Genomic DNA, 23,739 nt, shown 5'->3' on the forward strand with positions numbered 1-23,739 from the left:
GCGTCAAGCCAAGTCGGGTTACAAACTGCATACGTTTGCCATGTCTCATCGTACCATCACAACTTCCGCTTTCTTGTGTCCTTCACAGCGTGCTCCAAATTTGCCAGTAATGAATTCATGAATAAGAAATACCGTACGTACACCAGGAACGTCGACTGCGTCATGTAAGCGCAGTGAGACTTCAGGATTGCCAGCTTAGAGTTGCGCTGCTCAGCAAGTTGTGAGTTCTTGCAGGCTAGCTTAGGATATGCGGCGATGTCGTATGCTTTGCAGCATCCGGTATGGCCACGGAAGTGCGTCTTATCAATCACAAACAATGTGTTTGTGATCCACGTTGGCTCCCGATTTAGAAAGTACGCATGCGCGTGGCAGTTGTTATCGTACACCACAACCTCGGGCGCGTCCTGCCACCTAGTGTACAGCACCTCAAATAGGGCCCGCGGTGACTCGGCGTTGTTCAGCATATGAAAACCTAAGCAGCCACCACACTCCAGACAGTGTACCACGAACAGCCCGGGCGAAAGGTTCTTCGAATCATACTTGTACTTGGTGCAACGCTTGCCGCCCGCGGTTTGGGACCGTGTGTCCGCAGCATACGGACCAAGGTTCCGGACTATGGGCAGCGATGGGTAATAAAACCCCGTCCGAAGGAGTTCTTGATCATTCGTTAGGGCGCCTGCACCAGCCATCGCCACCCCCGCCGCCGTGTTGCTCCCTGGGGTTTGGGGGCCCGCCGGGGGGGGGGGGAGGTGTAAGTGGCGAACACAACGGCGGCGTGCGGACGAGCGGTGAGAAGGCATCACGCCTCAGGCGCCCACAACTCCTAGCTGGTTGTTTCCGGCTTGGCACCTGGCCCGCCCAAGGAAAGCGCAACCGCAGTGATGCAGCCGTCCCTGTGCACTTACGGCCCAGCACCTCACCCGGTGCTCCAGCTCCAGATGATGGCGCCGCTGCACCAGCCATCGCCGCCCCCGCCGCCGTGTTGCTCCCTGGGGTTTGGGGGCCCGCCGGGGGGAAGAGGTGTAAGTGGCGAACACAACGGCGGCGTGCGGACGAGCGGTGAGAAGGCATCACGCCTCAGGCGCCCACAATTCCCAGCTGGTTGTTTCCGGCTTGGCCTGGCCCGCCCAAGGAAAGCGCAACCGCAGTGATGCAGCCGTCCCTGTGCACTTACGGCCCAGCACCTCACCCGGTGCTCCAGCTCCAGATGATGGCGCCGCTGCACCAGCCATCGCCGCCCCCGCCGCCATGTTGCTCCCTGGGGTTTGGGGGCCCGCCGGGGGGAAGAGGTGTAAGTGGCGAACACAACGGCGGCGTGCGGACGAGCGGTGAGAAGGCATCACGCCTCAGGCGCCCACAACTCCCATCTGGTTATTTCCGGCTTGGCACCTGGCCCGCCCAAGGAAAGCGCAACCGCAGTGATGCAGCCGTCCCTGTGCACTTACGGCCCAGCACCTCACCCGGTGCTCCAGCTCCAGATGATGGCGCCGCTGCACCAGCCATCACCGCCCCCGCCGCCGTGTTGCTCCCTGGGGTTTGGGGGCCCGCCGGGGGGAAGAGGTGTAAGTGGCGAACACAACGGCGGCGTGCGGACGAGCGGTGAGAAGGCATCACGCCTCAGGCGCCCACAATTCCCAGCTGGTTGTTTCCGGCTTGGCCTGGCCCGCCCAAGGAAAGCGCAACCGCAGTGATGCAGCCGTCCCCGTGCACTTACGGCCCAGCACCTCACCCGGTGCTCCAGCTAGCGCAACACCACCGCGCGCCATGACGTCGTGCGCAACACGTTCACGCGTTGCCTCCTTGCGCAACCACGCGTCCATGCCGGCTACACTGTATCCAGCCTTTCCCATGGCTAGCAGGCGGGACACAAGCAGGCGTGCTGCAGGAGGAACCGCGCCATTTGAAGCCTTTGCGCATTCCTGCATCAGGAAGGTTCCGACTATGGGGGCGTCCTTGGCAATTTCCCTCAGGGCCGCAGGGTGCGGCGTGGCGTCCAGCATCTGCTGGATACGGTCATGAGCATGACCTGGCACATACGCGCAGACCGGGCTTTCCGAAGCGACTGCCAGCAGCAGCTTGCGCGCTGCGTCGTTTGGCGCGGGGCCCGCGGCCACACCTGGCCTGTGCCTCTCCTGCGGCAATGAGACATGAGACACGAGATGTTGAAAATCTGCACCAAGTCCTTACCACGTAAACCTCCAGCTCAGGGCACCGTTTGCGTATGTTGGCGAGAAGGCTATCATACTCGGCGTCAGTCACAGCATCGTTGCCAGGCCTGCACAGCCGAGCTAACACCTCGCGGTCACGTGACTCTAGGAGGACACGGTCTTTGTGCAAGGAACCGGGCTTCGGGTTTCCGTCCGGCTGCACCCATGGCTTGAGAAGCTGAACCTGCAAGGCACAGTGCAAATAGCCATGGCAGACCATCAGCCAATGTAGATGTTGGAGCGTTGGTCGACGTACCTACCTTGTCTTTGTGAACACCGAGCAAGATGCCATCTGCAATTACAGAGCGGCACGGCTGATCCGCACACCGGCAGTGGAACGCCGTCGTGTAATCAACGTCCTGGAGGGCGATGTAGTTCATCCAGGCGTCTTGGAACCTGCAATGTTGATGTTAACATGATATTACGAAATCCGAGTCCAAATACTTACACGGCACGCTTGTTGATGAAGAACCGAAGCGCTTCACCAGATAGGGTACCCTGCAAAGGTGCCGTTTGTAATACATAATCAGCTGTTTGCCTTTGACGACGTGAGACACCGGGCGACAAGAGCGGGCTTCGTCGCTGGACACAAGCACACCTGGTGCGGCGCGTGACTGGCAATGTGCGCATAGCAAGCACAGCCTTGTCCATGCGCCACGGCCGCCGCAGACGTGCACATCCAAACACATACCTGAGGCGACGGTCTCGTGGCGCTGCTGGTCCCGCCGCCTCCGCTTCCGCCTCCCGCACCGCCGCCCCCATCTCCGCCAGCGCCTTCGTCGCGGGGCAAAGCCGCCCCGCGGACAGCCAGCATTGCCGCGGTGGCAGCGCCAGGTGGCGGCATGCTGCCGGCCTGTTGTGGGTTCGTGACGAAGGCAGCGTTAGGAGGCAGCTCACTAAGTCCGAGCGTAAGAGCAAGTGCCCAGCAGCAAGGCCGGGCGACAAGAGCGGGCTTCGTCGCTGGACACAAGCACACCTGGTGCGGCGCGTGACTGGCAATGTGCGCATAGCAAGCGCAGCCTTGTCCATGCGCCACGGCCGCCACAGACGTGCACATCCAAACACATACCTGAGGCGACGGTCTCGTGGCGCTGCTGGTCCCGCCGCCTCCGCCTCCGCCTCCCGCACCGCCGCCCCCATCTCCGCCAGCGCCTTCGTCGCGGGGCAAAGCCGCCCTGCGGACAGCCAGCATTGCCGCGGTGGCAGCACCAGGTGGCGGCATGCTGCCGGCCTGTTGTGGGTTCGTGACGAAGGCAGCGTTAGGAGGCAGCTCACTAAGTCCGAGCTAAAGAGCAAGTGCCCAGCAGCAAGGCCGGGCGACAAGAGCGGGCTTCGTCGCTGGACACAAGCACACCTGGTGCGGCGCGTGACTGGCAATGTGCGCATAGCAAGCGCAGCCTTGTCCATGCGCCACGGCCGCCACAGACGTGCACATCCAAACACATACCTGAGGCGACGGTCTCGTGGCGCTGCTGGTCCCGCCGCCTCCGCCTCCGCCTCCCGCACCGCCGCCCCCATCTCCGCCAGCGCCTTCGTCGCGGGGCAAAGCCGCCCTGCGGACAGCCAGCATTGCCGCGGTGGCAGCACCAGGTGGCGGCATGCTGCCGGCCTGTTGTGGGTTCGTGACGAAGGCAGCGTTAGGAGGCAGCTCACTAAGTCCGAGCGTAAGAGCAAGTGCCCAGCAGCAAGGCCGGGCGACAAGAGCGGGCTTCGTCGCTGGACACAAGCACACCTGGTGCGGCGTGTGACTGGCAATGTGCGCATAGCAAGCACAGCCTTGTCCATGCGCCACGGCCGCCACAGACGTGCACATCCAAACACATACCTGAGGCGACGGTCTCGTGGCGCTGCTGGTCCCGCCGCCTCCGCCTCCGCCTCCCGCACCGCCGCCCCCATCTCCGCCAGCGCCTTCGTCGCGGGGCAAAGCCGCCCTGCGGACAGCCAGTATTGCCGCGGTGGCAGCACCAGGTGGCGGCATGCTGCCGGCCTGTTGTGGGTTCGTGACGAAGGCAGCGTTAGGAGGCAGCTCACTAAGTCCGAGCTAAAGAGCAAGTGCCCAGCAGCAAGGCCGGGCGACAAGAGCGGGCTTCGTCGCTGGACACAAGCACACCTGGTGCGGCGCGTGACTGGCAATGTGCGCATAGCAAGCGCAGCCTTGTCCATGCGCCACGGCCGCCACAGACGTGCACATCCAAACACATACCTGAGGCGACGGTCTCGTGGCGCTGCTGGTCCCGCCGCCTCCGCCTCCGCCTCCCGCACCGCCGCCCCCATCTCCGCCAGCGCCTTCGTCGCGGGGCAAAGCCGCCCTGCGGACAGCCAGCATTGCCGCGGTGGCAGCACCAGGTGGCGGCATGCTGCCGGCCTGTTGTGGGTTCGTGACGAAGGCAGCGTTAGGAGGCAGCTCACTAAGTCCGAGCGTAAGAGCAAGTGCCCAGCAGCAAGGCCGGGCGACAAGAGCGGGCTTCGTCGCTGGACACAAGCACACCTGGTGCGGCGTGTGACTGGCAATGTGCGCATAGCAAGCACAGCCTTGTCCATGCGCCACGGCCGCCACAGACGTGCACATCCAAACACATACCTGAGGCGACGGTCTCGTGGCGCTGCTGGTCCCGCCGCCTCCGCCTCCGCCTCCCGCACCGCCGCCCCCATCTCCGCCAGCGCCTTCGTCGCGGGGCAAAGCCGCCCTGCGGACAGCCAGTATTGCCGCGGTGGCAGCACCAGGTGGCGGCATGCTGCCGGCCTGTTGTGGGTTCGTGACGAAGGCAGCGTTAGGAGGCAGCTCACTAAGTCCGCGCTAAAGAGCAAGTGCCCAGCAGCAAGGCCGGGCGACAAGAGCGGGCTTCGTCGCTGGACACAAGCACACCTGGTGCGGCGCGTGACTGGCAATGTGCGCATAGCAAGCACAGCCTTGTCCATGCGCCACGGCCGCCACAGACGTGCACATCCAAACACATACCTGAGGCGACGGTCTCGTGGCGCTGCTGGTCCCGCCGCCTCCGCCTCCGCCTCCCGCACCGCCGCCCCCATCTCCGCCAGCGCCTTCGTCGCGGGGCAAAGCCGCCCTGCGGACAGCCAGCATTGCCGCGGTGGCAGCACCAGGTGGCGGCATGCTGCCGGCCTGTTGTGGGTTCGTGACGAAGGCAGCGTTAGGAGGCAGCTCACTAAGTCCGAGCTAAAGAGCAAGTGCCCAGCAGCAAGGCCGGGCGACAAGAGCGGGCTTCGTCGCTGGACACAAGCACACCTGGTGCGGCGCGTGACTGGCAATGTGCGCATAGCAAGCGCAGCCTTGTCCATGCGCCACGGCCGCCACAGACGTGCACATCCAAACACATACCTGAGGCGACGGTCTCGTGGCGCTGCTGGTCCCGCCGCCTCCGCCTCCGCCTCCCGCACCGCCGCCCCCATCTCCGCCAGCGCCTTCGTCGCGGGGCAAAGCCGCCCTGCGGACAGCCAGCATTGCCGCGGTGGCAGCACCAGGTGGCGGCATGCTGCCGGCCTGTTGTGGGTTCGTGACGAAGGCAGCGTTAGGAGGCAGCTCACTAAGTCCGAGCGTAAGAGCAAGTGCCCAGCAGCAAGGCCGGGCGACAAGAGCGGGCTTCGTCGCTGGACACAAGCACACCTGGTGCGGCGTGTGACTGGCAATGTGCGCATAGCAAGCACAGCCTTGTCCATGCGCCACGGCCGCCACAGACGTGCACATCCAAACACATACCTGAGGCGACGGTCTCGTGGCGCTGCTGGTCCCGCCGCCTCCGCCTCCGCCTCCCGCACCGCCGCCCCCATCTCCGCCAGCGCCTTCGTCGCGGGGCAAAGCCGCCCTGCGGACAGCCAGTATTGCCGCGGTGGCAGCACCAGGTGGCGGCATGCTGCCGGCCTGTTGTGGGTTCGTGACGAAGGCAGCGTTAGGAGGCAGCTCACTAAGTCCGAGCTAAAGAGCAAGTGCCCAGCAGCAAGGCCGGGCGACAAGAGCGGGCTTCGTCGCTGGACACAAGCACACCTGGTGCGGCGCGTGACTGGCAATGTGCGCATAGCAAGCGCAGCCTTGTCCATGCGCCACGGCCGCCACAGACGTGCACATCCAAACACATACCTGAGGCGACGGTCTCGTGGCGCTGCTGGTCCCGCCGCCTCCGCCTCCGCCTCCCGCACCGCCGCCCCCATCTCCGCCAGCGCCTTCGTCGCGGGGCAAAGCCGCCCTGCGGACAGCCAGCATTGCCGCGGTGGCAGCACCAGGTGGCGGCATGCTGCCGGCCTGTTGTGGGTTCGTGACGAAGGCAGCGTTAGGAGGCAGCTCACTAAGTCCGAGCGTAAGAGCAAGTGCCCAGCAGCAAGGCCGGGCGACAAGAGCGGGCTTCGTCGCTGGACACAAGCACACCTGGTGCGGCGTGTGACTGGCAATGTGCGCATAGCAAGCACAGCCTTGTCCATGCGCCACGGCCGCCACAGACGTGCACATCCAAACACATACCTGAGGCGACGGTCTCGTGGCGCTGCTGGTCCCGCCGCCTCCGCCTCCGCCTCCCGCACCGCCGCCCCCATCTCCGCCAGCGCCTTCGTCGCGGGGCAAAGCCGCCCTGCGGACAGCCAGTATTGCCGCGGTGGCAGCACCAGGTGGCGGCATGCTGCCGGCCTGTTGTGGGTTCGTGACGAAGGCAGCGTTAGGAGGCAGCTCACTAAGTCCGCGCTAAAGAGCAAGTGCCCAGCAGCAAGGCCGGGCGACAAGAGCGGGCTTCGTCGCTGGACACAAGCACACCTGGTGCGGCGCGTGACTGGCAATGTGCGCATAGCAAGCACAGCCTTGTCCATGCGCCACGGCCGCCACAGACGTGCACATCCAAACACATACCTGAGGCGACGGTCTCGTGGCGCTGCTGGTCCCGCCGCCTCCGCCTCCGCCTCCCGCACCGCCGCCCCCATCTCCGCCAGCGCCTTCGTCGCGGGGCAAAGCCGCCCCGCGGACAGCCAGCATTGCCGCGGTGGCAGCACCAGGTGGCGGCATGCTGCCGGCCTGTTGTGGGTTCGTGACAAAGGCAGCGTTAGGAGGCAGCTCACTAAGTCCGCGCTAAAGAGCAAGTGCCCAGCAGCAAGGCCGGGCGACAAGAGCGGGCTTCGTCGCTGGACACAAGCACACCTGGTGCGGCGCGTGACTGGCAATGTGCGCATAGCAAGCGCAGCCTTGTCCATGCGCCACGGCCGCCACAGACGTGCACATCCAAACACATACCTGAGGCGACGGTCTCGTGGCGATGCTGGTCCCGCCGCCTCCGCCTCCGCCTCCCGCACCGCCGCCCCCATCTCCGCCAGCGCCTTCGTCGCGGGGCAAAGCCGCCCCGCGGACAGCCAGCATTGCCGCGGTGGCAGCACCAGGTGGCGGCATGCTGCCGGCCTGTTGTGGGTTCGTGACGAAGGCAGCGTTAGGAGGCAGCTCACTAAGTCCGCGCTAAAGAGCAAGTGCCCAGCAGCAAGGCCGGGCGACAAGAGCGGGCTTCGTCGCTGGACACAAGCACACCTGGTGCGGCGCGTGACTGGCAATGTGCGCATAGCAAGCACAGCCTTGTCCATGCGCCACGGCCGCCACAGACGTGCACATCCAAACACATACCTGAGGCGACGGTCTCGTGGCGCTGCTGGTCCCGCCGCCTCCGCCTCCGCCTCCCGCACCGCCGCCCCCATCTCCGCCAGCGCCTTCGTCGCGGGGCAAAGCCGCCCTGCGGACAGCCAGCATTGCCGCGGTGGCAGCACCAGGTGGCGGCATGCTGCCGGCCTGTTGTGGGTTCGTGACGAAGGCAGCGTTAGGAGGCAGCTCACTAAGTCCGCGCTAAAGAGCAAGTGCCCAGCAGCAAGGCCGGGCGACAAGAGCGGGCTTCGTCGCTGGACACAAGCACACCTGGTGCGGCGCGTGACTGGCAATGTGCGCATAGCAAGCACAGCCTTGTCCATGCGCCACGGCCGCCACAGACGTGCACATCCAAACACATACCTGAGGCGACGGTCTCGTGGCGCTGCTGGTCCCGCCGCCTCCGCCTCCGCCTCCCGCACCGCCGCCCCCATCTCCGCCAGCGCCTTCGTCGCGGGGCAAAGCCGCCCCGCGGACAGCCAGCATTGCCGCGGTGGCAGCACCAGGTGGCGGCATGCTGCCGGCCTGTTGTGGGTTCGTGACGAAGGCAGCGTTAGGAGGCAGCTCACTAAGTCCGCGCTAAAGAGCAAGTGCCCAGCAAGGCCGGGCGACAAGAGCGGGCTTCGTCGCTGGACACAAGCACACCTGGTGCGGCGCGTGACTGGCAATGTGCGCATAGCAAGCACAGCCTTGTCCATGCCCCTTCACCACTGGTGCATGGTGGCTTAACACATCCCCGCCTACCAAACGAGTGTCAGCAGCATAAAGCGTGCAGGAACTTGGAGCCAGCATCCTCGGCCTCTTCGCCTGTATATACATTGCGATTATAGGAAGGTAAGGACGGCGTAATATGGTTTTATGCATGGGAATGGGGTTCAAGTTTACTAAGCACGTTCTGCACTTCACTAATTAAATACTTCTGTTATTGATTCACATTCACTCACTGGCGGCGTGCTGGCACAATCTGTATCGTCCAAGTCATGAGGCCACAAACTGACGCCGCCTTCGTCTCCGCCAGCGCCAGGTGGCGGCATGCTGCCGGCCTGTTGTGGGTTCGTGACGAAGGCAGCGTTAGAAGGCAGCTCACTAAGTCCGAGCTAAAGAGCAAGTGCCCAGCAGCAAGGCCGGGCGACAAGAGCGGGCTTCGTCGCTGGACACAAGCACACCTGGTGCGGCGCGTGACTGGCAATGTGCGCATAGCAAGCGCAGCCTTGTCCATGCGCCACGGCCGCCACAGACGTGCACATCCAAACACATACCTGAGGCGACGGTCTCGTGGCGCTGCTGGTCCCGCCGCCTCCGCCTCCGCCTCCGCGTCCCGCACCGCCGCCCCCATCTCCGCCAGCGCCTTCATCGCGGGGCAAAGCCGCCCTGCGGACAGCCAGCATTGCCGCGGTGGCAGCACCAGGTGGCGGCATGCTGCCGGCCTGTTGTGGGTTCGTGACAAAGGCAGCGTTAGGAGGCAGCTCACTAAGTCCGCGCTAAAGAGCAAGTGCCCAGCAGCAAGGCCGGGCGACAAGAGCGGGCTTCGTCGCTGGACACAAGCACACCTGGTGCGGCGCGTGACTGGCAATGTGCGCATAGCAAGCGCAGCCTTGTCCATGCGCCACGGCCGCCACAGACGTGCACATCCAAACACATACCTGAGGCGACGGTCTCGTGGCGCTGCTGGTCCCGCCGCCTCCGCCTCCGCCTCCGCGTCCCGCACCGCCGCCCCCATCTCCGCCAGCGCCTTCGTCGCGGGGCAAAGCCGCCCCGCGGACAGCCAGCATTGCCGCGGTGGCAGCACCAGGTGGCGGCATGCTGCCGGCCTGTTGTGGGTTCGTGACAAAGGCAGCGTTAGGAGGCAGCTCACTAAGTCCGCGCTAAAGAGCAAGTGCCCAGCAGCAAGGCCGGGCGACAAGAGCGGGCTTCGTCGCTGGACACAAGCACACCTGGTGCGGCGCGTGACTGGCAATGTGCGCATAGCAAGCGCAGCCTTGTCCATGCGCCACGGCCGCCACAGACGTGCACATCCAAACACATACCTGAGGCGACGGTCTCGTGGCGATGCTGGTCCCGCCGCCTCCGCCTCCGCCTCCCGCACCGCCGCCCCCATCTCCGCCAGCGCCTTCGTCGCGGGGCAAAGCCGCCCCGCGGACAGCCAGCATTGCCGCGGTGGCAGCACCAGGTGGCGGCATGCTGCCGGCCTGTTGTGGGTTCGTGACGAAGGCAGCGTTAGGAGGCAGCTCACTAAGTCCGCGCTAAAGAGCAAGTGCCCAGCAGCAAGGCCGGGCGACAAGAGCGGGCTTCGTCGCTGGACACAAGCACACCTGGTGCGGCGCGTGACTGGCAATGTGCGCATAGCAAGCGCAGCCTTGTCCATGCGCCACGGCCGCCACAGACGTGCACATCCAAACACATACCTGAGGCGACGGTCTCGTGGCGCTGCTGGTCCCGCCGCCTCCGCCTCCGCCTCCGCGTCCCGCACCGCCGCCCCCATCTCCGCCAGCGCCTTCGTCGCGGGGCAAAGCCGCCCCGCGGACAGCCAGCATTGCCGCGGTGGCAGCACCAGGTGGCGGCATGCTGCCGGCCTGTTGTGGGTTCGTGACAAAGGCAGCGTTAGGAGGCAGCTCACTAAGTCCGCGCTAAAGAGCAAGTGCCCAGCAGCAAGGCCGGGCGACAAGAGCGGGCTTCGTCGCTGGACACAAGCACACCTGGTGCGGCGCGTGACTGGCAATGTGCGCATAGCAAGCGCAGCCTTGTCCATGCGCCACGGCCGCCACAGACGTGCACATCCAAACACATACCTGAGGCGACGGTCTCGTGGCGATGCTGGTCCCGCCGCCTCCGCCTCCGCCTCCCGCACCGCCGCCCCCATCTCCGCCAGCGCCTTCGTCGCGGGGCAAAGCCGCCCCGCGGACAGCCAGCATTGCCGCGGTGGCAGCACCAGGTGGCGGCATGCTGCCGGCCTGTTGTGGGTTCGTGACGAAGGCAGCGTTAGGAGGCAGCTCACTAAGTCCGCGCTAAAGAGCAAGTGCCCAGCAGCAAGGCCGGGCGACAAGAGCGGGCTTCGTCGCTGGACACAAGCACACCTGGTGCGGCGCGTGACTGGCAATGTGCGCATAGCAAGCGCAGCCTTGTCCATGCGCCACGGCCGCCACAGACGTGCACATCCAAACACATACCTGAGGCGACGGTCTCGTGGCGCTGCTGGTCCCGCCGCCTCCGCCTCCGCGTCCCGCACCGCCGCCCCCATCTCCGCCAGCGCCGTTTCTCTATGGACAGACAAGCATGCAAGGCAAACCGTTCAGTACCAGGGGCATTATGCAACCACGGATTTCTCCCGTGTCTCACCAAGAAGCCACGGGAGACGTATGAGCCAACGACGCTTTTCCACATAGCATGAAAAGGTACTTGAGCTGCTGCCATCTGAACGCAGTACCTGCGTGCATACTTGGAGTTAGCGTTGTAAGCCAGTGCCCACACGACCGCACTCACCACTGCAGCAGCTCGTGGCTGAACAGATCCTTGTTGTCTAGGTTTAGGATGCCGTACTCTAAGAAGTTGCACTCCAATTTAGCACCGCAGCCGCAGCCACATGCACGGTGGAACACCTCGACCTCAGCAAACCAAGTCAAGCTGTACACCACGGACTTGCGCTTGTCGTACGATAGCTGCTCCTTCGCTTCCGCCCACGGGTGCCCGCGCGGACACACATCAAACTCCTCAAACCGCGGCACGAAACGCTCCGGCATGGCACTATACTCTGGGTACACGCGCAGCTGCACAGGCTGAGTGAGACCATCGTGTATGCGCTCCTGCACGGAGACACGGGTGAACAACTTCACAAAGCGTCACTCCCATATCCGGCCCCCGTCACCTTCCATCTTCCCAAACTGCCCGATAGATATCAGCCTTGTTCGCCAAGGAAACCCCAAGCGCTCACCTTGGATACTGATTTCACCTTGAGCTTGCCAGTTTCGGGGTCCAGGTAGCTCTCAATCTTTTCCGCCAGCTCCTTCCGCCAGATATCACCTGGATTCGCAGGCCGCGTGCCCTGGACCTGGGCCTGCACCTGTTTCGTGTGGCTGCAGACTTTGCTGCTACTGCAAGAGGAGCACGTCAGCACGTTCCCCCCCTGGACGACAACTGCAGCCTGGCCGCCGTCCAATGGTGTGCCCACGAGCCACCGTCGCAGCCCATCACTGCACCCTGGGAAAGACACTTCCTTGACCGCTGCTGGTGCCTCCGATACGACCTCCCTCCAAAGCGGGTGCAGAGTTTCAAGGCTCTGCCGCCTCCATAAGACAGGCATCTGCATTGGGTGCCTATTATTGCTCGTGTGTGGGAACGGAGGGGTTGCAGATACGCACCTTCAGCGCAATCGCATGCGGGCACGCGTGCCCAAAAGCCTCCAGAGCCCGTGCGCGTGCCCATCCGCTCTCCTCGCCGGCGAAGAAAGAGCCCAAATGCTGCCAGTCGTCAATACAGGTGCATAGGGATATGACGTGGACGCCGTCGCTGAAGCGCACTGTCCGAAAAGTGACGTAAACGTAGCTGCGAATGGTCATGTCCGCGGGCACGCAATACACCGTCGCGTTGTGTGATTCTGCGACGGGGGCTGGCGGCGATGTCCTGTTGCCCGAACATTGGCTCTGCAGCCAAACTGCAAGCGACGTATGCTCGCCCTCATCTTCCCTCCTGCGAGGGCAGCCTTGAAGGCTGCAGCAGTAGAATTTGCTGTTAACTGAATCTAGCTCTGTTGGCGCTTTCTCAATGTCTGGTGGCTCCACATGCTCTACTGGCCCAACGTCGACTGCTTGCGCTGCAGTTGTTTGAGCTGCGACTGCTTCTGCGGCTGCTTGATCTGTGTGTTCGCAAGCTATAGCTGTAAATGGCGCTGGGTCGGCGGCCAGTGGTGTGGGGTCCCTTTCGCGAGCCAGAGTGCCATATAACGCGTGTCCATCTACCGTCGTGTAAACACGCAAGGAATCCTTTCGTGGGCGTCCCCGCCGTTTCTTAGGTGCTAGCTGCAAAGACTTGATAAGGTCTGAGTTCTCCATTGTGCACAGCGACGCACACGATATCCCGTTTACAACAGACATACAACATGACACGATAGGCACGAATTGCGCTTTTGCATCTGCAGCGCTCACGACTTCTGCCATGCGAACAGGAAGCCAATGCATGCTAAGCTCGCAGAAGGACAGTGAGCCGTGGTCGCTGTTGTATTTTACTATGATTGCGTTAGACTCCTCAGGCATAGAACAGCGGGCCTGTGTAGCCGCTACGCCAGCACGCGCAACTGGCACAGTCAAAGCACCGGAATTCCGCTGCCAAGCTGCGCTCTCCAGGCCTTCCTCGCTCAGTTATGGTTGTTGTTCCACTAAAGGCAGCACTGGAGGCAGCATCGTAGTTATTATCAGTTGTCAGCCAGAGCACGGTGCCGAGAGCCAATGCTATGCGCGCGAACCACTCACGTCTCCTATACAGGGACAGCGAGCGCGCTGTACTGCATTAAGGCTTGATTTGGGGACTATCAGGACTGCAAGGTCAGGCGCAGCGGGCCAGTTGGGCTCCAACCAAGCTCAGCCAGCGGGCGCGGCTCAGAGCGCGCTCAGCCAATTTGCACCCACACTCGCTCCCCAGCCGGCAAACTAGGCATCAATCAATGCTGTGTAGTAAAAATCATTTGTTTAGGCATCTTGCGCAGCCAGATGCTTCAAATTTGGGGGCGGGCACCAGTGGCCAGCGGGCGCGGCTCTCCGCGCGCTCAGGTGTCGCGGCCCCCAATCCTTCGTGTTTGCCACTCCCGCCACTCGCAAACTGCTTGAATGCATTAAAAAGATACATATCAGCGTTTCAGTGCATCGGTTCGGCGTTTACAGCGTCAGCTGCTGTTGCCAACCGGTGCGGTTGGCAACCCCCAAAGCAATTTGCGACAGCAGCGGAAGTCACGTCCCTAATAGTTACAATGATAAACTACATAAATAAAGAGGTGCATTAAGCGTGCAGAGGTGCAATAGAAGCGTAGAAACAGATGAGGCATGGGCAGCAGGTTGCCTACAGCACAGCCACGCCCAAAGCCACGCCAGTATGTAAATGGTGAACATATTCACCGATTTGCAATGCTTGCATAGCAGGCAGTCGGCTGCATTGATTCTGCCACTGCTCGCTGCCCTGCTCCTCCGTGCTCGCTACGCTGCTTCTCTCCTGCGCTGCATCTACATGGCTATATCGCGCTTGGCACTCAACCCGCTCCTGGCCTCCATCCAAGGCATTACTTGAGACTGCTCGTGCCCACCCCTGATGGCTGCTCGCTTACTGTCGTGGGCGGGTGCGGCCGCGTGTGCACAGCGGTGGCCGGTGAGTCGGTCGGTCGGTCGGGGGCAAGACAGGGGCAAGACCGCGTGTTGGCTCATAACAGCACGCGCGAGTGTGCGACTACGTGTGCGTGAAAGAGGCGGCTGCATGTGCCCGAGCCTCCAAAGGGGCTGATGGGCTGCGGGTGGGGCTAGGTGGGCGGGTGGGGCGGCAGCGACCTAAGGCCACCCCACCTCACCCTACCCACCCCAGCCCGACCCCCTACCCGACCCCACCCCGACCCCCACCCCGACCCCACCCCCCTCACTACCGTACCGCCCTGCCGCCACTCACTCACCCGCCGCCTCCAGGAACTCGACGGCCCCAGGCACGCGCACCAGACACGCCTGCACACGGGGGGCAGACAGCCGCACCTGCCTGCAGAGGGGGAGGGAGGGATAGGGGGACAGGAGGGGCAAGGAGAGGGATTCGTCGGAGTGCGATCGCGCCTGGCAGATCAATAGGAGAGGGATTCGTCGGAGTGCCATCGCGCCTGGCAGACCAATAGGCGGGGTAGCGGATTATCGCCCTCATGCCGACCATTCGTTGGTTCTTTCTCCCGTGGTGGCCTGAATTACAAGTTTACCTGAGTTCGCCTGCCTTGCTGACTTCTCTTGAGTGCCCGCGTCAGCGCAACACGATGCGATGTAGCCATATCTGAAATGGTATCTAGGACTGCAGCGGAGCAGGCAATTCGAAAGCACGCTCAGGGGAGGACATTAAAAGGCTTGTTGGGCTTCCTTCAGGACCAAAGTGACGACCAACTGAGCCAGTGGATCATCCGGGACGTACATGGGGATGAAGCCATCTTCTCCTATTTCCGGCTTAGGGCGGCGAGAGGTGCGTGGCTTGGAGTTGCGTCCGCGAATCTCCGAGCATCTTACATGCGCCCGGCGTCTTTACTTCATTCCTTCTCGCTGCAAGGGCGTGCTTAATGGTCTAGCTGCTCGTTTCGCCTAGCTCCCCGGCTCCCCGGCAACCTAGTCCTTGGCGACTTAGTCTTGGCCGGAGGTTGGGCATGCTGTGTGTTCGTGTGTCCAAAGCGGGTGGCACCTCTGATCGCGTGCGCATTCGCGCTTGGACCTCTTGCGGCTTGCCCCACCACCTACGTGTGTCTTCAGATGGCAACATAAGCGTGCACACGGACCAGGGCGACGGCGACCAGCTGGGTGAGCGGGGGCAGGGGGGGCACGGCGCAGCAGTAGGGTTCGGGCAGCGTGCGACACATTCACAAATGTGGTGACTGGGCACAAAGTAAAGCGTATACAGATTGGCTGAGGAGGAAGGGGTCGCCGAGAGGTTGACGGTGCAACTGCAGGTTGTCCGGGGCGCATGTTGTTAGGATGGCACGATGGCACCTGGTCGGCACGAGTTGTGGGTTCAATCGCGCTCCGCTGCCTGCGCCCCTCACTGCCCCCTTGCACTGCAGTCGCGTCAGTCGCCTGCTGGTGGCCCGCCTGCTGGCTCAAGTCCGTGGTACCCATGTGGCAAGTGCGGGAAGACGAGGGCAGCCGGCAGCAGCAGCAGGAGCAGCAGCAGCACCAAAACGCGTGCACCATGCCCGCTGCTGCAGCCCCGCACTCGGCGTCCGTGGACGACACGCACACTCCTGCCGCCACCAGCCCTGGCCTCAGCCCCAGCTGCTTCCAGCCTCCCCCCTCCCAGCACCTGTCCGCCTGCCGTCAGCGCCGCTCACAACGTGCCGGTCCCCAATAACCGACGCTGGGCTTGTCCTAGTCCTGCGGCTGCTGACACTACTAGCGCAAACCAAGAGCAACAGGGAGAAGTGTGCGGCGCTGGCGCACAAGCTGGCGTGGTGGCGGGGCTGGCTGGAGTGCCGCGCAGAGCTGGGCGGCCGTTTCCGCTGATGCTCGCTGGGTTCATCACCCGCTTTCGGCCAATGATTGGTCACAACGCCGGAGGGCTGCGCATGCGGGCGCATGCCGAGTTGCAGAGCATTGGCCGAAAGCGGGTGATGAACCCAGCGAGCATAAGCTAAAACGGCCGCCCAGCTCTGCGCTGCACTCCAGGCAGCCCCGCCATCACGCCAGTTTGTGCACCGGCGCCGCGCCCTTCTCCCTGTTGCTCGTGATGTTTTGCGCTAATGTCAGCACCCGCAAGACCAGGGCGAGCTCAGCGCCTGTTGGGGACCGGCGCGTTGGGACCAAGCGTTGGCCCAAAGCTGATGATGGGCTACGTGTGGGGGCGGCTGCAGGTCTTGAGCGTTATTTGCGGGGTCGGGTTGGGTCGGGTTGCAGCGCACTGCTGGCGGCGGGTGTGCGCGCCCGCCGGGTGGCCAGACGTCGACGACCTGCTATTTCATCATGACGATGCGGGCGGCGGTGAGGTTCTGTTGGCCCTGGTGGGTGGTAGGGCGAGGGCCAGAGGTCGTGCCGCGGGTCGGTGGCTGTAGTGCGCAGGGCAGGTAGGCAGCAGTAGCTGTAGCTACGGGTGTGCGGGCACGGCCCCTGGGGCGCAGCAGGTGGTGCAGCTGATGCGGTGTGGTGCTGTGGTGGTGCGCGGTGGCTGCCGTGGACACGACGTGCCTACCTGCCTTCTGAGGGGCGCCTGGTGGGCTCGAGAATGGGCAGGCCAACACAAGCTGGCAGTGCACCCCGCGTACGTACGGCATGTGCGGTACGACAAGTAATAAGCTCGCCCGCTGGGCACTCGTGTCTGGCATCTGTGCGCTGGGGCCGTGGGACTTGAGGTAGGCTAGGGTTTCATCAAATGAAGGCGCCGTCCGAACGCTGCATGTGTTTGTGTGCTCGGGAGCAGGATGCAAATAGCTACGCAAGAGAGTGTGCGTGGCGTGCAGACCCCTTGTATGAGTAGCTTGGGCACAACGACATGCGTGTCTACTGCAAGCGTAAACACATTAGAAGGTAAATTCGAAGCGACATGGCTTTGGCGGCAGTGCGGCAGTGCGGACGGCGGGCGGCTGTTTGATTCGGGATGCTGTGTAATGGGGTTACGGGCTTACGGCGTGACGCGTGTGCACTGGCGCAGGAAAAGTTACGCAAATTGGTGTTTCATTACTACTACTGCGACGCAAAGACATGAGGGCTAGTATGTCGAAGTGGTGATGATGCCCCGGTACATCTGCTACTGTAGCATTGTAATGAACTCGGCGTGCGGTCCGCCATTTAAAGTGCTCGACGCAGTGGCTGGCGGCCTGGCGGGCACGAGCTGAGCAGGCGCAGAGCCGCGCACGGCTATCTGGGGCGGGCTATGGGGAGCCCTCCCGAGTAGGGGCAGGCGAGACTTGGGACTGTTGCGGCGGGCACGGACGCAGTAGGGTTTTGCACGGACGCGGCGTTTCCGTAGTGATGACGTGATGGGGAGCTCGTGATGGAACATGGCAAGGGGCAGGAAAGCGTAGTCCCGATGTGTGTGGCTCCCACCCGTGCCCACATAAATGCGTAGCAAGAAGGGACAAGGCATTGGTGCGTCGTTCGCGCGCTGTTACTGTACCGACGGTAGCTGGCAGGTGGGGAGCTCGTCCATGATGCATGGGAACGCGGGCTGGCTCTTATGTGGTTGGCTGTATACAGTTGGAAGCTGCGCGGCAGTGCATTGGCAGCCCAAAAGCACTCACGGTGATGGTCTTATTATCCCCCCGCCTCAGCCGCGGGTGCTCGGTGCATCAGGCCAGCACTACCGTACGCAGCAGCCCTGGGTCATCATGTGCGTGTGGAGGCGTGGCACTGCCAAGTGGCAATTGGGGCCGCGCAGATGTGTTGACATGTATGATGTGTGTTGAACCATGGGGGCCTGGGGCGGGAGTATCTTGGTTCCCGGGAACCGGCGGGTCTCAGCCACTTTCTTCCCTTTCGTGCGGCTCTGCCCTGCCCTGCCCCTGGCCCTGGACCCGCCTTGTGGGATTGGGATTACAGCCATCGCACTCGGGACTACGGCAGCAGTAGCAGCAGCAGCTGCGGTCGCTGCTCATGCTCACGCTTTTCTTTTTGCTTGTGCTAGCTCACTGGCCTCGGCTCTACAACGTCATGTTCGCTTGTGCGTGTTGCGTTCTTTCAAGCATATCAATAACAGCTACCGCGGTTGGGGCGGTGGCTGTTTCCGCTAAGCCGGATGCCGCGCCGCCCTCCTCCTGGGCCCCGCCGCCACCGCCCCTACTGACGCCGCTGCTGCTGACGTCACTGCTGCTGCCGGCCCCGCCCACGTCCGCAGCCGAGCCAGCGGCCGAGGGCGGCGCCGGGGCGGCGGCGGTGGGGGCGGCAGTAGCAGTAGCAGCAGCAGCAGGGGCGTCAGTAGCAGCGGCGGTGCTGCTGCTACTGCTGCTGCCATCTTGCAGGTTGATGCCGTGTGCTGCTGCGGCTGCGGACAGGAGGCGGCAGGGCTCGGCCAGGGCGGCGGCGGGCAGGGCGGCGGGCAGGACCAGGAAGCTGTGTGTGTGGGTGTGTGTCAGGGGGTGAGAGGGGGAGGCGAGGTTATAAGGAGCAAGGCCGACAAGGGGGTATGGGGTCAGTACCGCTCCACCGCTGCAACCCCCTCAAGAGCGTACACACGCACCTGCCGCCGCTGCTACGTGCCCTCTGGAGTCAAACCCACCTCCCCTGGTCCGCCGCGCTCTCGCCGCACACTCCCGCCCCGCCCTGCCCCTCCGCCCTAAGTGCTAGCGGCCCTACCGTGTAAGCCACCTGCCCGCAACCCCCTGCCCCCCTCTCCATCCCCTCCCATGCTCACCCCTGGTTGGCGCCCTCTGAGCCATCATCCGGCGCAAACTCCATTTTGAAGCCTGGTTGGCGGCAGAGGGGTGAGTGGGTGAGTGGGTGGGGGGCGGTGAGTGGGCGGGTGAGGCCGCGTGTGCACAGCGGTGGCCGGTGAGTCGGTCGGGGGCAAGACAGGGGCAAGACCGCGCTGCGTGTTCACTCATAACAGCACGCGCGAGTGTGCAACTACGTGTGCGTGAAAGAGGTGGCTGCGTGTGCCCGAGCCACCGAAGGGGCTGATGGGGCTGCGGGTGGGGCTAGGTGGGTGGGTGGGGCGGTATCGACCTAAGGCCACCCCACCCCACCCTACCCCACCCCGACCCCACCCCGACCCCCCGCCCGCCCCCCTCCCTACCGTACTGCCCTGCCGCCCCTGGCACTCACCCGCCGCCTCCAGGAACTCGACGGCCCCGGGCACGCCCACCACACACGCCTGCACACGGGGGGCAGACAGCCGCACCTGCCTGCAGCGGGGCAGGGAGGGAGGGGCAGGGAGGCAGGCGGGGGGAGGGATAGGGGGGACAGGAGGGGCAAGGAGAGGGATTGGAAGGGGGCGTCGGAGTGCGATAGCGGGAGCCAGCGTCTGGGTTCATCGTCCTCAACGCCCCAGAAGCTTGCATGGGCTGACGTCTGTCCATGATTCGTCAATGCCTGGGCTGGGTGCACTTTGTTCCTCGATCAGCGATGTCCCATCGCGCCTGGCAGACCAATAGCGGATTATCGCCCTCGTGCCGACCATTCGTTGGTTCTTTCTCCCGTGGTGGCCTGAATTACAAGTTTACCTGAGTTCGCCTGCCTTGCTGACTTCTCTTGAGTGCCCGCGTCAGCGCAGCACGATTCGATGTAGCCATATCTGAAATGGTATCTAGGACTGCAGCGGAGCAGGCAATTCGAAAGCACACCCAGGGGAGCACATTAAAAGGCTTATTGGGCTTCCTCCAGGACCAAAGTGATGACCAACTGAGCCAGTGGATCATCCGGGACGTACATGGGGATGAAGCCATCTTCGCCTATTTCCGGCTTAGGGCGGCGAGAGGTGCGTGGCTTGGATTTGGCGTCAGCGAGTCGCCGAGCATCTTACATGCGCCCGGCGTCTTTACTTCATTCCTTCTCGCTGCAAGGGCGTGCTTAGTGGTCTAGCTGCTCGTTTTGCCTAGCTCCCCGGCTCCCCGGCAGCCTAGTCCTTGGCGACTTAGTCCTTGGCCGGAGGTTGGGCGTGCTGTGTGTTCGTGTGTCCAAAGCTGGTGGCACCTCTGATCGCGTGCGCATTCGCGCTTTGCCCTCTTGCGGCTTTCCCCACCACCTACGTGTGATTCCAGATGGCAACATAAGCTTGCACACGGACCAGGGCGACGGCGACCAGCTGGGTGAGCGGGGGCAGGGGGGGCACGGCGCAGCAGTAGGGTTCGGGCAGCGTGCGGCACATGCACAAATGTGGTGACTGGGCACAAAGTAAAGCGTATACAGATTGGCTGAGGAGGAAGGGGTCGCCGAGAGGTTGACGGTGCAACTGCAGGTTGTCCGGGGCGCATGTTGTTAGGATGTCATGATGGCACCTTGACGGCACGGGTCGTGGGTTCAATCGCGCTCCGCTGCCTGCGCCCCTCACTGCCCCCTTGCACTGCAGTCGCGTCAGTCGCCTGCTGGTGGCCCGCCTGCTGGCTCAAGTCCGTGGTATCCATGTGGCAAGTGCGGGAAGACGAGGGCAGCCGGCAGCAGCAGCAGGAGCAGCAGCAGCACCAAAACGCGTGCACATGCCCGCTGCTGCAGCCCCGCACTCGGCGTCCGTGGACGACACGCACACTCCTGCCGCCACCAGCCCTGGCCTCAGCCCCAGCTGCTTCCAGCCTCCCCCCTCCCAGCACCTGTCCGCCTGCCGTCAGCGCCGCTCACAACGTGCCGGTCCCCAATAACCGACGCTGGGCTTGTCCTAGTCCTGCGGGTGCTGACACTACTAGCGCAAACCAAGAGCAACAGGGAGAAGTGTGCAGCGCTGGCGCACAAGCTGGCGTGGTGGCGGGGCTGGCTGGAGTGCAACGCAGATCTGGGCGGCCGTCTCCGCTGATGCTCGCTGGGTTCATCATCCGCTTTGGCCAATGATTGGTCACAACGCCGGAGGGCTGCGCATGCGGGCGCATGCCGAGTTGCAGAGCATTGGCCGAAGCGGGCGATGAACACGGCGAGCATAAGCTAAAACGGCCGCCCAGCTCTGCGCTGCACTCCAGGCAGCCCCGCCATCACGCCAGTTTGTGCACCGGCGCGGCGCCCTTCTCCCTGTTGCTCGTGATGTTTTGCGCCATAGTGTCAGCACCCGCAAGACCAGGGCGAGCCCAGCGCCTGTTGGGGACCGACGCGTTGTGAACAAGCGTTGGCCCAAAGCTGATGATGGGCTACGTGTGGGGGCGGCTGCAGGTCTTGAGCATGATTTGCGGGCGCGGGTCGGGTCGGGTTGCAGCGCACTGCTGGCGGCCGGTGTGCGCGCCCGCCTGGTGGCCAGACGTCGACGACCTGCTATTCCATCCTGACCATGCGGGCGGTGGTGAGGTTCTGTTGGCCCTGGTGGGTGGTAGGGCGAGGGCCAGAGGTCGTGCCGCGGGTCGGTGGCTGTAGCGCGCAGGGCAGGTGGGCAGCATTAGCTGTAGCTACGGGTGTGCGGGCACGCGCCCCTGCAGCAGGTGGTGCAGCTGATGCGGTGTGGTGCTGTGGTGGTGTGCGGTGGGTGGACACGACGTGCCTACCTGCCTTCTGAGGGGCGCCTGGTGGGCTCGCTCGAGAATGGGCAGGCCAACACAAGCTGGCAGTGCACCCCGCGTACGTACGGCATGTGCGGCGGTACGACAAGTAATAAGCTCACCCGCTGGGCACTCGTGTCTGGCATGCATTTGTGCGCTGGGGCCGTGGGACTTGAGGTAGGCTAGGGTTTCATCAAATGAAGGCGCCGTCCGAAAGCTGCGCGTGTGTATGTTAGTGTGTTCGGGAGCAGGATGCAAATACGCAAAAGGTGTGCGTGGCCCCTTGTATGAGTAGCTTGGGCACAACGACATGCGTGTCTACTGCAAGCGTAAACACATTAGAAGGTAAATTCGAAGCGACATGGCTTCGGCGGCATTGCGGCAGTGAGGACGGCGGGCGGCTGTTTGATTGCGGATGCTGTGTAATGGGGTTCCGGGCTTACGGCGTGACGCGTGCGTGTGCGCCGGCGCAGGAAAAGTTACACAAATTCGTGGTTCATTACTGCGACGCAAAGACATGAGGGCTAGTACCGTATGTCGAAGTGATGATGATGCCATACATCTGCTACTGTAGCATTGTAATGAACTCGGCGTACGGTCCGCCATTTAGAGTGCTTGACGCAGTGGCTGGTGTGCATGAGCTCAGCAGGCGCAGAGCCGCGCACGGCTATCTGGGGCGGGCTATGGGGAGCCCTCCCGAGTAGGGGCAGGCGAGACTTGGGACTGTTGCGGCGGGCACGGACGCAGTAGGGGTTTGCACGGACGCGGCGCTTCGTTCCGTAGTGATGACGTGATGGGGAGCTCGTCCATGATGCATGGGAACGCGGGCTGGCTCTTATGTGGTTGGCTGTATACAGTTGGAAGCTGCGCGGCAGTGCATTGGCAGCCCAAAAGCACTCACGGTGATGGTCTTATTATCCCCCCGCCTCAGCCGCGGGTGCTCGGTGCATCAGGCCAGCACTACCGTACGCAGCAGCCCTGGGTCATGTGCGTGTGGCGGCGTGGCACTGGCAAGTGGCAACGGGGCCGCGCGGATGTGTTAACATGTGTGATGTGTGTTGAACCATGGGGGCCTGGGGCGGGAGTACCTGGGTTCCCGGGAACTGGCGGGTCGCAGCCACTTTCTTCCCTTACGTGCGGCCCTGCCCTGCCCTGCCCTGGCCCAGGACCTGGCTTGCGGGATTGGGATTACAGGCATCACACTCGGGACTATGGCAGCAGCAGCAGCTACCGCGGTTGGGGCGGCGGCTGTGCCCGCTAGGCCGGATGCCGCGCCGCCCTCCTCCTGGGCCCCGCCGCCACCGCCCCTACTGACGCCGCTGCTGCTGACGTCACTGCTGCTGCCGGCCCCGCCCACGTCCGCAGCCGAGCCCGAGGCAGAGGGCGGCGCCGGGGCGGCGGCGGTGGGGGCGGCAGTAGCAGGGGCGGCGGTGCTGCTGCTGCTGCTGCTGCCGTCCTGCAGGTTGATGCCGTGTGCTGCTGCGGCTGCGGACAGGAGGCGGCAGGGCTCGGCCAGGGCGGAGGCGGGCAGGGCGGCGGGCAGGACCAGGAAGCTGTGTGTGTGTGTGTCAGGGGGTGAGAGGGGGTGAGCAGGGGAGACGGGGGTGTTGTTGCGAGGTTACTAGGGCAGTGGGAGCAAGGTGGCCGCGTGTGTCTGTGTGGTGCTATCGCCTGGCCGGGCGCCTGGAGCGTGAGGAATGCGCGTCAGCAAACTTCCAGCCAGCCAGCAACTCGTCGGTACAGTAAATCCGGCATTCGACCAGCCGCGCACTCCATGCCCTGCCGTTGCAAGTTGTTTGCCATCTGCTGGGCTCTGGGAATCAGCTGCACCCTACGGGACTTCACCAACCTGCCTTACCACTGTCCCATCGCACACACACTTGCCGCCGCTGTAACACGCACGCCCTCTAGAGTAATACCCCACCTACCTCCCCTGGTCCGCCACGCCCTCGTCGTAGCAAGGGACGGAGCCAGCGGGTAGGCCCGTCGTCCTTCAAGCCCCAGAAGCCTGCGCGGGGCAACGTGAACGTCGATGCCTGGGCTGGGAGCAGTTTGTTCCTCGGGACTCCACATCAGCCATGTCCCATCGCGCCCAGAAGCCT

General features: G+C 63.7%; 3 protein-coding genes across 4 annotated transcripts in view; 2 read left to right on the forward strand and 1 right to left on the reverse strand.

The window, feature by feature from the left end:
• Window position 1: 1 nt before the first annotated feature.
• Window positions 2-12,968, reverse strand: CHLRE_02g143487v5 (uncharacterized protein). The gene is made up of 36 exons (XM_043060236.1): window positions 12,183-12,968; window positions 11,756-12,124; window positions 11,308-11,627; window positions 11,164-11,251; window positions 10,995-11,084; window positions 10,617-10,778; window positions 10,233-10,321; window positions 9,855-10,016; window positions 9,471-9,638; window positions 9,087-9,254; window positions 8,772-8,870; window positions 8,572-8,634; window positions 8,191-8,352; window positions 7,813-7,974; window positions 7,435-7,596; window positions 7,057-7,218; window positions 6,679-6,840; window positions 6,301-6,462; window positions 5,923-6,084; window positions 5,545-5,706; window positions 5,167-5,328; window positions 4,789-4,950; window positions 4,411-4,572; window positions 4,033-4,194; window positions 3,655-3,816; window positions 3,277-3,438; window positions 3,184-3,199; window positions 2,899-3,060; window positions 2,656-2,705; window positions 2,468-2,603; window positions 2,188-2,391; window positions 1,730-2,132; window positions 1,461-1,529; window positions 1,090-1,258; window positions 921-989; window positions 2-715 (listed from the first exon to the last, which is right to left on the reverse strand). Exons 2-36 carry the CDS (start codon window positions 12,122-12,124, stop codon window positions 661-663), a joined length of 5,379 nt encoding a protein of 1,792 aa, XP_042927971.1. The 5' UTR covers window positions 12,183-12,968; the 3' UTR covers window positions 2-660.
• A 100-nt stretch (window positions 12,969-13,068) lies between these two features.
• Window positions 13,069-22,560, forward strand: CHLRE_02g143507v5 (uncharacterized protein). The gene is made up of 8 exons (XM_043060238.1): window positions 13,069-13,807; window positions 14,804-15,012; window positions 15,294-15,341; window positions 15,602-16,597; window positions 16,951-17,662; window positions 19,516-20,272; window positions 21,208-21,527; window positions 21,578-22,560. Exons 2-4 carry the CDS (start codon window positions 14,835-14,837, stop codon window positions 15,886-15,888), a joined length of 513 nt encoding a protein of 170 aa, XP_042927972.1. The 5' UTR covers window positions 13,069-13,807; window positions 14,804-14,834; the 3' UTR covers window positions 15,889-16,597; window positions 16,951-17,662; window positions 19,516-20,272; window positions 21,208-21,527; window positions 21,578-22,560.
• Window positions 22,561-22,608: 48 nt separating this feature from the next.
• The window catches only part of CHLRE_02g143527v5 (uncharacterized protein), a 6,294-nt gene continuing 5,163 nt past the window's right edge, over window positions 22,609-23,739 (forward strand). For both annotated transcript variants that reach the window (XM_043060240.1, XM_043060239.1), the window contains exon 1: window positions 22,609-22,624. The gene's annotated coding sequence lies outside the window, so the exon portion shown is untranslated. The remainder of the gene's footprint in view (window positions 22,625-23,739) is intronic.

The sequence above is a fragment of the Chlamydomonas reinhardtii genome, chromosome 2 (assembly GCF_000002595.2).
Source record: "Chlamydomonas reinhardtii strain CC-503 cw92 mt+ chromosome 2, whole genome shotgun sequence".
In the NCBI taxonomy this organism is placed as follows: Eukaryota; Viridiplantae; Chlorophyta; class Chlorophyceae; order Chlamydomonadales; family Chlamydomonadaceae; genus Chlamydomonas; species Chlamydomonas reinhardtii.

What these genes read in the sequence shown, in the direction of transcription:
- CHLRE_02g143487v5 (XM_043060236.1), bottom strand. Translation starts at nt 12,124, where the DNA reads ATGCCTGTCTTATGGAGGCGGCAGAGCCTTGAAACTCTGCACCCGCTT. An exon ending in TTCATCAACAAGCGTGCCGT is followed by an intron (nt 2,604 to 2,655) that starts GTAAGTATTTGG and finishes TCAACATTGCAG; the next exon opens with GTTCCAAGACGCCTGGATGA. An exon ending in TGCGCTAGCTGGAGCACCGG is followed by an intron (nt 1,530 to 1,729) that starts GTGAGGTGCTGG and finishes CCCAAACCCCAG; the next exon opens with GGAGCAACACGGCGGCGGGG.
- CHLRE_02g143507v5 (XM_043060238.1), top strand. Translation starts at nt 14,835, where the DNA reads ATGGTATCTAGGACTGCAGCGGAGCAGGCAATTCGAAAGCACGCTCAG. An exon ending in CCGGCTTAGGGCGGCGAGAG is followed by an intron (nt 15,013 to 15,293) that starts GTGCGTGGCTTG and finishes GTGTGTCTTCAG; the next exon opens with ATGGCAACATAAGCGTGCAC. An exon ending in GGGCGACGGCGACCAGCTGG is followed by an intron (nt 15,342 to 15,601) that starts GTGAGCGGGGGC and finishes CTTGCACTGCAG; the next exon opens with TCGCGTCAGTCGCCTGCTGG.